Here is a 12626-nt window from a genome sequence, read left to right as displayed (position 1 = left end):
ACAAAAGATGCCAAGTAATTTGAACATATGTTAAACAATATTACATGGAGACATCACAACCTGAAGAAATATGTAGATTCTACACACACATTTCCGACCTCACCTTAAAAGATCTGATCTTTTCCGTTTTGAAAAGTTTCCCGTGTACAAAATGTGATCCGCACCCCTTTCTTTACATGTACAGTAAATTCACAGGGGAAAAGACGTTTTTCTATAAACACAGAACAGCTGGTGATCCCTCGAAACACAAATATTTACCAACTCCACATGAAGCACCTTCTAAATATAATGATATGGTTGAAATAAACTTCTGCTGGGTGACTCGGCTGAGAAAACAACCAGCCCGGGCTGCATTTATAGGCTGTATAACGCTTCAACAACGTGGGGAACTGTGACTGTGAAATATATGAATGTATTTCAACAACGAGGGGAGAAAAAAACCCATCGGTAGTAAATGTTCAAGACAAATATCGCGCTTTTATTGTGAAACCGGACCGGAAGTCTTCTCTTAATCCGGCTCCTGGCTGCTGGTGGACATGAAACATATAAACAGTAAATAACAACAGTGTTGTACTCTGACTGGCAGCAGACGGGACTCTGAAATAGCGGAACCGGCACACCATGTGAACCGGGTCACGGCAGGTACGTTGGCGGAGGTCGCGAGGCTCGTGTTGACGTAACGAGCTGATTTCCTGTGTTTTTGTTGTTGTTGTTTCTGGCTGTCGGTCAGCCTGCTGCGGTGGTCTGTCTGTAGATAACACAGCAGCGTGACGGTGCAGCTGCTGGGAACTGGTCGGTAAACGTCACCTCTGCTCCGGTGGTCCACCACGCGCACCCCTCCGTATTCTCTTGTCCGCGCGTCTTCAGCCTCGGTGGGAGCGCACGGGGCCCCTGGAGGGCCAAAGACACGCAAAACATGAAGATATCCACGCCAAGTTTCACCTCGACTGCTATTACGTGCGCACACAGCGCCAATAACAACCTGAACGTGGAGTATGGCGGCCAGGAGCGCAGGTCCTGTAGGGGTTAATTACCAGGGGCCTCTTAAACCTCCCACGGACAAAACGCACCTGTACGCGCACTTTTAGCCCTGCGTAGGTATTCTACGTTTTAAAAATATAGTGAAGAGGTGAACTGAAGCAACTGTTGAAATTCAATGATGGGGTCATGATTATTCTTATAATGATGTCTCTCACATTTTAATTTCACTTCCTATCACATGTCCTGTATCATTATGTATCGTTAACATTCAAACCAGCAGTGTTATTTTGAGCCGTAACTATTCTAAAAGCAACTTTTAATTGTAAAAGATAGAAGCAAACTCAAAACTACTTCTTACTATTTCATGTCTCACCGTTATGTCCTCGGAGCGAACAGCTGCTTCCTCTGTAGTCACTGCATGAAGACATGAGCTAAAGGAGGATTCAGGGTCATTCTGGCCTCCAATAAATATACATTTTAACAAAAAATAAGTTTTCAATTCAATTCAATTTTATTTATAAAGCGCCAAATCACAACACAGGTTTTTCATGGCACTTAACACTAGCTGGTTAACGTGGAGGGAACCTCAGGACGGCCTTTATGGTCCGGAGCACGTTACAGCGGTAGAACCTTTAACCAGAGGAAGCTGCTGACATGTTTGTCGGTCTTCCTCTCAGATGCAGAGCACCATGGGTCACCAGCGGCGGAGCAGCACTCTCCCCCCCGGCGTCCCCGTGGTGGCGGTGTGCCTCGCCGCTCTGCTCCTCAGCAACGCGTTGGTCTACTTGTACCTGGACTCTCTGTATCAGACTGAGGAGCAGCTGGCGTCGCCTCCGGCGGGCTGCGGGCCGCAACGCTTTAAGATGGCCACCATGAAGAACTGCACGCCGTGGCTGCAGTGCGCACAGATACACGCAGAGGTCCGCAGGCTGAAGCTGGTCGGACAGGGAGCCGTCAAGAAGGTACACGGACTTCTCTACAAATGATAGAAAACCTGTGACTCACATCGGGTTCACATCTCATGTTTTTTTTTTTAAAGATTTAGGAGTTCGTGAAGTGAACTCATCTGTGAGGCCGAACACCTGAACACGGGGACTCCTGTCATACACCTGTCATACACCTGTCATACACCTGTCCAGTCACTGTTTCATCCAGACAGAGTGGTGGACATCACTGTCATGTGATCACAGTAGCAGACAGGCTCCTCCTCATAGACTCAATGTAAAAGTGGATTTATGTCAAGCTGCAATACCAGCGAGTGCCACTAGAGGTCGGCTCCAAAAAGCCTCCGGCTCCATAGACTCCCATTCAACTTCTCTCATCAAATCCAAAGTGAATAAAATGTGTCCATCAGTTATCTCGGTGTTGTTAGCTAAAGTCACTCCTTCTTCTTAGTTTTCTGGAGGTCCATCTGAAAATAATCCCTCATTCATTAGAAAAGAAGATTCAAAAAGACCCGTTTTTGGGGGCGTGTCTGTTTGATTGACAGGCCTGCGGTGCAGTCAGGTTACAGCTATCGGTGGGCGGGACGTAGTATCGTCAGGTTTCCCATCAGATCGGTCAGATCCACCGCTGGCTCCTCCCCCAGCTCGTCCAAATATGGTCACTTCCAAATCCAAACCGCGCCGAACTAGCGGTTTCTGATGACGACGTTTTTTGCAGAAAAATAGAAGGAAGTTTCAAAAATTGCAACCTCCTGCAAATATTGTGGACTTTGCTTGAACTTGTGTTCATTATCTTGATTCCCTGGAGGGACTGATACGTCTGATAAGACTCCTACTAAAGTACAGGCAGCATTTATTGAGCTGATATCAGCAACTTCTGACGAGTTTGCAGAGTTAAGAAAAGAAAATGTGTTGAGGAATTAAAAGGTGTTGGTTGTGTGTCCTCCGCTCAGGTCTACCTGGCGGAGTGGAGAGCTCAGAAGGTGGCGCTGTCCCTACCGGCCTCTCCGGACTACCTGGAGGACTTCCTGCATGGTCTGTCCATGCTGCGGGTGCTGCAGAGCCCCCAGGTGGTGCAGCTGGTGGGCTTCTGCCTGGAAGACCACGCCATTGTCACGGAGCACCACCCTCTGGGCTCCCTGCTGAACTTGGACAGCGTTCTTGCTCAGGAGCATCACCAGCGACACAACACGTGGCAGACTCGCCTGAGGCTGGCGACGGATTACGTCTCCATCCTGCGCTTCCTCCACGACAGCCCGGCGGGGACGAGAGTCATGTGTGATTCCAACAGCCTGGAGAAAACGCTCTCCCAGTTCCTGCTGACCAGCGACTTCCACCTGGTGGTGAACGACCTGGACGCGCTGCCCCGGGTCGACCCGACGGTGAAGTGCGGTCACCGGGAGCTGACGGGAGACTTCGTGGCCCCGGAGCAGCTGTGGCCCTCCGGCAGCAGCGAGGAGCCGTTTTCTGACGGCCGGATGCCGGGCTACGATGAGAAGACGGACATCTGGAAGGTCCCAGACGTGATGTGGTTCCTGATGGGGAGGGTTCCTGGAGGGGATCTGGTCCATTTCCATCTCTTTCAGATCCACGAGGAGTGTAAGAGGAAAGACGCCAAGCTCCGCCCCTCTGCTCTCGATGTTTTGAAAGTGTATAAATCCGTCTACAGCAGCATGGTGCGAGACAACTCCGGCCTCAGAGACATGCTGTAACTAAATACACCAGAAATGTACAATATACAGAATCAAGCTGTAGTTTTACAGTGTTGAAATAAATATGGAATAAATGTGTTGGCCTTTTACAGTTTACTGTTTGGTGGTCAAATTTATGTTTTTATTGTCCAACAATAGACTGTATTAAAAGTGTTCGTAGCTTCCAGATCTGAAAAATGGTTCCGATGCAGAAGTGTCTTCAGCTGCAATACCACCGAGTGCCACCAGAGGTCGGCTCCAAAAAGCCTCCGGCTCCATAGACTCCCATTCAACTTCTCTCATCAAATCCAAAGTGAATAAAATGTGTCCATCAGTTATCTCGGTGTTGTTAGCTAAAGTCACTCCTTCTTCTTAGTTTTCTGGAGGTCCATCTGAAAATAATCCCTCATTCATTAGAAAAGAAGATTCAAGAAGACCTGTTTTTGGGGGCGTGTCTGTTTGATTGACAGGCCTGTGGTGCAGTCAGGTTACAGCTATCGGTGGGCGGGACGTAGTATCGTCAGGTTTCCAATCAGATCGGTCAGATCCACCGCTGGCTCCTCCCCCAGCTCGTCCAAATATGGTCACTTCCTGCTCCAAACCGCTCCGAACTAACAAAGATGGTGACGGACAGAATCTGAACTGGAGGATTCATAACGTTCACAAACAAATGATGACATCACTGATGGTTGATGACATCACTGATGGTTGATGATTGTGTCCCAACACATTTTAACAGTGAAATCAACAGACTACTTTAAGATGTTGGTGGTTGGACGTAACTTAGTTTCCTCATCGTCACACCAGTTACAGCATGAAGACCAGAGATGAGAGCATCTTCACTTTGTTTTACCTTCACAGATGATCATGTGGATGATTTTATAGCTACAAAAGCAGGTGAAACAATCATCAATAAACTAAGTGACTCTAATAAATCAGGTTCAAAGCGTTAAACATTCACTAAGAAACGATAACTTTGACCAATATGATCCATAACTTACTTATAATGGATCCAGTGAATAATCAGGTGGAAACAATACAGAGAACAACATGCTACAGCAAACAAACAGAGACTGAACAGGACCTGATCCGTTCAGGTGTGAACAAGTAGGTAGAGGTTAAGTCCCGCCCCTCTTGGGTTTGGCATGAAGGAGGATTTTCAACATTAACCCTCATCAACAAAAATAAAACCAACACTTACATTTTAAAACTCATTCTGCCAAATGTAGAAGATTTTATCATCTCATCTTATTTTGAAGGATAAATCAACATAAAACTTATTTTACCAAACAAACTGATTTGTCTCTAAAAACCTGATTTAAAATATTATGACTTTTTCTCATAAAAACATGTTCTCATGACTTTTTCTTCCAAATAAAAAAGACATTATTACTTCCTGTAATACTCCACAGTAACAGTTGTGAGAGGCAGCCTTAAAAAGTCATGATTTAAAGAAGTGATGACGCTTCATAAATGTTAGAAATGTCTAGATTTATTAATCATGAGAATAAAACACAAAGTAATACAGTTCAAAGCTTTGATTCGTGCTGCTCCGGCCTCGTGGTTGTCGGGGTGAGAGGAGAGCAGAGAGAGAAAAGGACAGCATAAAGATACAAGACATGAACTGTTGGTGGACAATCACAGAGCAGAGACATGCAGCTCCATGACGGGACATCTGAAAAAGAAAGAAGAGAAACTACGCTAGCAAAGAACTGAATGGAGACAACAGATAATAAGCAGAAACTATGGGAGAGAAGAAGCAGGAAGTTAATGAGATGTAATGATGAGATATAAGTTATAGAGAGTTAAAGAGTGAGAGGTAAGAAGCCCAGTGCATCATGGGAGGTCTGCAGAACTGCAGGATGGTTTATGATCCGTTACCAAATAATTTACTCAGATTCAGACGAGAAAGAGATTTTTACATTTTTTTTAGTTTCTATTTTTATTTTTTTATTTTATTTTTTAGTGCAAAAGGGGGTTTAAATTTGATTTATTTTCAATCATTTTTAATGAATGGTGGAGGGCGTAGGGTGCAGGCTGGAAGGCGGAGGGTGGAGGCCGGAGGGCTGAGGGGGAGGACAGAGGGTGGAGGCTGGAGGGCGGAGGGTGAGGGTGGAGGGGAGGATGGAGGCTGGAGGATGGAGGCTGGAGGGTGGAGGCTGGAGGGTGGAAGGGTGGAGGCTGGAGGGCGGAAGGGTGGAGGCTGGAGGACGGAGGGTGGAGGCCGTAGGGTGGAGGCAGGATTACTTCAACCATGCGTGCTGCCTCATCTGTTGCAGCGTGACGCGCTTCTCAGGGTCCGTCACCCAACACGCCTTCAACAGAGCCCGGCAGCCTGAGAGCAGATAGGAGATCACAGATCTGCCCAAACACAGAGACGGATCGCAACCAGAACTTTCTTACGTCGGGACAGCTTGTTGTTGATTTTGATGGGGCTGCGGAGGAAGCTGACGGTGGAGAAGTCTTCCTGTCCGTCCAGCATCTCGTACATGATGGCGCCCAGGTGCCAGACGGTGGTCGGGCCGTCGTGGTACGCTCCGCATGAGAAGACCTCCGGAGGGGCGTAGGCGGTGGTTCCTACAGCCGACGGGAACGCAGAGGGACACATTTAAACCACAGTCACGGCCGCAGAGAGCAACAGCTGTTTGAAGAGGAGGAGACGAAGCAGACGTCATACCGGAGTAATAGAAGCGGTGCGGTTCCTTCTGCGTCGCGCAACCGCATCCAAAATCGATGATCCGCACTCGAGGGCCGCTGACGCCGGGATGGATCAGAACGTTATCCAGCTTCAGGTCGCGGTGGAACACCCCCGCAGACTGCATGTGAATGGAAGCTTCCACCAGCTGCTTCATGATGCTCTGAAACACAGAACACATCCAGATGTTCCCGTTCACGAGGATCCAGAAGTTGTTGAACACTTTGAGGAACACAGAGAGTTTCAGCTGGACCGTGAACGTCATGTTAGAAACCTCAGAGCTGACATCTGTACGGCAGCTGTTCATCGGCCGTTTGTTCCATCGACGGGCCGCGATGGTTCAGTCTAATCAGAACCAGAACCCGGTCCAGCTCGTATGATACCGTCTCTGAACGGATGCTCAGACTGAACTCCTTCATGTTCTTTAGACTCTGTGACTTTTTACAATAAGAAGTCAAAAAGTGGGACGGTTGTGAGCAAATACGAGAGCAGATGAACAAGTTGAGAGCCGACTGCTCTACACGGAGCAGGAAGATCAAACCCTGATGAGGAACTGGTCCAAACTTCATCTCTTCATCATCATCGGTTCCTGAGTTCCTCGTGTTTGTGAGCAGCGTTCTGGTTCTGATTTCTCCGTGAACATGACCAGAAGGAACACGTCACATTTACTATCAAACTCTGGAAACCATCAACGGAGAATCTGGCGACGCTTCAGGAGGTCCGAGACCACGAAGACACGATCCTGGAGACGTGTCCTTAGAGACGTTCAGGACGTCTCCGTCCAACGCTGGAAGAAGAGCATCAGGAGAACCAGCTGGTTTTCTTTGAGGGTCGGAGTGAAACCACGGAGCTCTGCTGGACCTTCTGAGGCGTCCGAGGACAAACGTTCACTTCTAAGGACCCAAACTGGGTCGCCACGGTAACAGGGTTCTCCAACACGACAACACCATCGTAGCTCCTCGCCGCTCCTCCTCACCTGATTGGTCTCCCTGAGACGTCTCTCTGTTCCCCAGAAATGTTTCACAAACTTTGATGTTCGCTCTCTGATCAAGTTTCAGGAGTGAAAACCATCACAGACGCAGCAGAACGCTGCTCAAACACCAGTGGACCTCAGGAACTGAGGACGATTGGACCAGTTCCTCATCAGGGTTTGATCTTCCTGAACTTAGTGACGGACCCTAATAGAAAGCTGGATTTTCCTATCACGTATTGTGAACCTAAACGCACCAGGCCGGTACCACGTTTGAATACGAAGCCTGTTGTAAAGACTTTAAAAGAGAGCAACGATCTGACTGCTGTCGATGTCAACACATGTTCAGATTTCCATCTTCATGAAGCTGCAGATGTTCAGCTTTCTGAGCAGTTTTAGGATTTCTGGTCCAGATGAGTTGAGATCAGAACTATTTGTTGACCTCAGAAACAGCAGCCGACAACACGGTCGGACCAAAGGGAGCGTTTAGTGTTCTGGAGCTTCTGATCAGGTCACATGACTTCAAGGACGACTACTAAAAGACGTGTTGCACGCATGCTGCAGGAGCTGCAGTACCTTCACCATGTCCTCCTCCTGGGGACCGTTGCTGTCCACGTATTCACGCAGGTCCACAGAGGGGACGGGTCTCTCCATGACCAGCAGAACCTCCTCATCCAGATCGTACCAGTCCAACAAGGAGATGACGGAAGGTTTGGCCGCTGAGCTGGAGACTTGCATCATGAAGCGCACCTCCTTGGGGATCATGAACTTCTTCCTCTGTAAGATCTAAAAACACACGAGGACGACGGTGAGGTTGTGTGTGTGTGTGTGTGTGTGTGTGTGTGTGTGTGTGTGTGTGTGTGTGTGTGTGTGTGTGTGTGTGTGTGTGTGTGTGTGTGTGTGTGTTTTCATCATTAACAGGTTGAACAGCTGCTGAGACATCAGATCACATGACTCACCACCAGTTGGCGCTCCACCAGGCCCTGAGGAATGTGTTTGATCGCCACCTACAGGACACGATCAGTACTGCTGTTACTGAGGGAACGGTCCTTGTGTGTGAATGCGTCACGTGTTCATGTGTTTCGTACTTACTGCTAACTGATCGCGTCTCCTTCTACCAGCGTAAACGCAGCCGTAGCCTCCTTCTCCGAACTTCGCCAGCTCCACGTACCGCTCCTCCAGGTCTGCACACACAAACACACATCCATGTTGTACTGGAGCTGTGAGGACCGTCTTCCATCACTGCTGTAACACTGCTCTATGTTTCATCTCAGCTTGGAGCTGTGCTTTACTATCTTCACTTTATTACAGACTCATGTTTCTAACTCAAGGTCCTCTTACTGCTAGATTTAACAGCTTTCAGACACATCTCAAAGTCTCCATCAGTAGATGGAGTTTGCTCAGATGAATGGAAATAACATCCATCAGGTGGTTTCAGGACAACCAACCAGGATGGGTTGACTCACTGCTGAAAGCTCTGGAAGAAGCTCAGTGGACCTTTGAGTTCCTTGTTCAGCAGATCTCTTCTTGTGTAACATGGTCATCTTACCTCTCCTGGTTCCTCCTGGGAGGGGGACGCTCTCCTGTATGGAGGTGGGGGGTCTGCAGGCTCCTCCCCCCACCTCCATCTCAGGAGCTGTGGTGTCTGGCTGCTCAACACGCCCCTCCTTCCTCCTGTGAGGCCTGACGGGGACCCTGATGCAGTCGCTGCTGTCAGTGAGGTAATATGGAGCCCTCGGCTTCTTGTTGGGAGGATCTCTGTCCTTCTTCTTGACGCCTCTTCTCCTTCCATTCTCCACCGTCCCCTCTGCCGGGGGGGGTTTATTGATGCTGAGAAGCCTCCTCCTTTTTCTGGGCACCTCCTCCTGTGGTTCTGCCTTCCTCTTGGTCCCCTCGGCTCTCCGAGCCACCACCTCAGCAGCTCCTCTGAAACCCTGCTGCCTTCTCGTGGCCGCTCTCGTTTGTCGGCGCTCTTCCTTCTCCTTCATGGAGACGTTGCTGGGTTTGTTCTCTACCAAGAAAGAAAGGTGTTGAACATCAGCTGTTCACTACCTGGAGGAAATCTTATTTTCAATAGATCTACAAAAATCTGGATTTTATCCAATAAAATGTTTTGTAATATTCAACATGTTGAAGTTAAACAGTTGTTTACTTTAGTATCTGCACATTGATTGAATATTAGAGAAACTAACCAGGTTCATTTACTCATCAGTTGTACTGAAGTACAACTTGAAGTATTTCACTCCAGTATTTATTTAATGTCTCTACGTTTTACCTTGACTCCACTTTACAGCTCAATATTGTATATAATATATATAAACATGTCTAATATTATATGTTTCCCTTCATTTACTCAGCTGTTGTTTCTACATTTGAACATATAAAGTGCTAAAGAGTTTATAAACTGCTTAAATTGAATTGATTTAAAAGCAGATTGTGACATTAAAGTTGATGTGAAAAGATAACAGTAGTAATATTTCACTGATGTCGTATATTCAACACACTCAAACCATTTAGTCTGATGAGGACTTTTGCTTCACATCTGTGAAATCAGACTGAAGATAAACTCATTTCTGTCAATAATGAAATCATGAAAACAATATTTCAAAAACAATCAGCTGCTTTCAAGAAGATCACCAACAAATGTTTGTAACTTCAGACAGAAATCTTCCTGCAGATAATTGAGCTGAACTGTAGGAAGAGTTGGAAACACAAATATCTGCTTTGCTTGAAATAATTTTAGTAAAAACACACTTTGTTTTAAAGCTTATTTTCAGAAAAACGACATAAAATGCTGCGTTGAGCGTTTAGTGTTGCAGCAGCTGATGGTGAGATTTCTCACATACCTGAAGGCTTCACAGGGACCCGATAGGGAAGCAGCAACGCCAACATGGCGCCCATGTTGGTTTGGAAAGTGTCCTGAAAGAAATATGAAAAAAAAAAAAGGAAACATCAGCATTAATATGGAGAAGTTCTGGTGAACTGTCCAGATGTCTCCTGTGTGAGTGAGACAGTTCTGAGGTTCTGAAGCGTCTCTGTGACCCGGGTTCTGTTCTGTGATGTCACAACTGGACTGTTCTGTGATGTCACAACTGGACTGCAGCCTCAAAGATCTCCAATCAGAAGAAGCCTCTTTGATTAGATTAAAAAAATAACAATGTTTGTAAAAAGATGATGAAGATGTGTTCGGTTCATTAAATGAGATTTCCAGTGAAGAAATGTAACAGAAACCTTAAAGAACAGAGCACGTGGGAAGAAGGCAGCTTTTAACCCTCTGCTTTATTTGAGTTTGAGTCCTAAGTTGTCGGGTTAGTTGAAGAGTTTCCTCATCGTCACACCAGTTAAAGCATGAAGACCAGAGATGAGAGCATCTTTACTGGTTTTCTTTCATTTCTCCGAGGAAACAGATGATCATGTGGATGATTTTATAGCTACAAAAGCAGCTGAAACAATCATCAATAATCAAAAATACTTGAATAAATCAAGTTCAAAGCGCTAAACATTAACTAAGAAACTTTTTAGTATTTCAAATACACTGACTTTTTCAAGAATATATTGCAAATATACTGACAACAAATTGTACTATTGGAAAATATATAAAAAGTATACTAAAATCATGCTTGTACCAGTTTTCACAGAACAACTTTTAACACACACCTCCTACATCGACTAAAGACTCAGAGGGAATGAAAGCAGACGCAGCTTCTTCATTAAATTAATGAACTATAAATCCTAAATACTGACTTTTTAAGGATGCTTCTGAAAACGTTATCGTTGAGTATTAAAGTAAAAAATAGTGTATTTTTTATTTGGAAGAAAAAGTCATGAGAACATGTTCTTATGAGAAAAGTTGTAATATTTTGTATCAGGTTTATAAGATAAATCAGTTCGTTTGGTAAAAGAAGGTTTGTGTTGATTTATCCTTCAAAATAAGTTGAGTTTATAAAATCTTCTACATTTGGAAGATTAAGTTTTAACATGTGAGTGTTGGTTTTATTTTTGTTGATGAGGGTTAATGTTGAAGATCCTCCCTCATTAATTGAATCGTATCTGGGAGGTGAAGGTAATAATGAGTAAACAAAGATTGGTTTGTTTGTTTAGTATGAACATGTTGTCATGGTAACCTTAGTTTGCCATTTATACAGTCAGTGATGGGGGGACATGTAATTTGTAAATTTTTTTGCTATCATGTCAGACTGTAAATTATTTATTGTCAGTGGCCGGTTTTATCTACACGTTAAATGGACCTTTATGATTATTTTCTTTATTAAATCAGGGAAGTGATGCCACGTCGTCCAGGTGGGACGTGTCCTAATTTGAAACTTTTCATTAATATATTGCACAATGATAACCAACCTGTGTCACTTTTGTTAATATATATTTTTGATTGCCATCATAGGAAGGTGAAGGTTTGGTTATGTTTAGTTCCTGAGTTTTTAGTTAATGAGGAGGTCAGCAGGCGGAGGTCCATCCGACAAATAAGGTTCACCCGTTCCTTTAAAATAAGTTATTTTCCCCTTTTTATTAGTTCGGGTGAATTGTTACAATGTCACATGTCACATGTCACATATAAGACGGCACAAGACAGAAGGATTAAATGTGACAGTTGGACAATAGTACTATATTTCAGTACAGCACAATATTGTGTGAACATGCTGAGTCATAGTTTAAACATACTGTCAACGCCTCCAATACTCATCTGAACACCACGCAGGGATGCCATGATGTCATCAGTATTATGATCCATGATGTCATCCGTACGATGATCCATGATGTCATCCGTACAATGATCCATGATGTCATCCATGTTGGATCTCTGCTGTGATCCATATCATCATCATCCATATCCAAAAAAAGGTGAAATTCACATTTTACTAAAGTGAAGAAAATTTAATACAAAACAATTTAACACCACACCAACCGACAAAATAATTTAAGAACTAACAATAAGCAACATGCAACAACATATATTAACCATCTGCTCAAGAAAAGAGTACGTTTTACACAAGGAAGCCGTCGTGGAGATCCGTCCTCAGACCTGTCGAGGGTTCGGAAACACCTGCAACAAAGATTTAGGACAACATCCTCCGAATGTCAAAATTCTCACTGGCACACCAAGCTTTATAAAATCCAGGATAAATGTATACAAGAGAAAACACAATAACATCGTTTCATCCGTTGTCTGGGACCTGAGATGATGGACGTAGAGGAGGTGACAGACAGCCTCCAGTTTAATGACAATAATCATTATAAAATCTGCTATAAACTTTAAAATACTCAACTAAATTTATCTGACAGAGGTTAACACAGGGTCAGACAGGGATCCTGACAATTTGTCTCCTGAT

The 12626-nt window shown here is 45.0% G+C and overlaps 2 protein-coding genes across 2 annotated transcripts; one reads left to right on the top strand and one right to left on the bottom strand.

The window, feature by feature from the left end:
- Window positions 1-507: 507 nt before the first annotated feature.
- Window positions 508-3731, top strand: pomk (protein O-mannose kinase). The gene is made up of 3 exons (XM_069723152.1): window positions 508-642; window positions 1659-1943; window positions 2879-3731. The coding sequence occupies exons 2-3, from the start codon at window positions 1659-1661 to the stop codon at window positions 3635-3637; spliced, it is 1044 nt and encodes a 347-aa protein (XP_069579253.1). The 5' UTR covers window positions 508-642; the 3' UTR covers window positions 3638-3731.
- A 2128-nt stretch (window positions 3732-5859) lies between these two features.
- Window positions 5860-7935, bottom strand: LOC138635600 (serine/threonine-protein kinase pim-3-like). The gene is made up of 4 exons (XM_069723153.1): window positions 7858-7935; window positions 6294-6474; window positions 6020-6193; window positions 5860-5951 (listed from the first exon to the last, which is right to left on the bottom strand). The coding sequence occupies exons 1-4, from the start codon at window positions 7933-7935 to the stop codon at window positions 5860-5862; spliced, it is 525 nt and encodes a 174-aa protein (XP_069579254.1).
- Window positions 7936-12626: the final 4691 nt, after the last annotated feature.

The sequence above is a fragment of the Brachyistius frenatus genome, unplaced genomic scaffold (genome assembly GCF_029030835.1).
Source record: "Brachyistius frenatus isolate BFR_SWC_R1_liver_20210118 unplaced genomic scaffold, ASM2903083v1 Contig_317, whole genome shotgun sequence".
NCBI classification, from domain to species: Eukaryota; Metazoa; Chordata; class Actinopteri; family Embiotocidae; genus Brachyistius; species Brachyistius frenatus.
Note: the sequence above shows the minus strand (reverse complement) of the source record. Positions and strands in the feature narration are given on the sequence as shown.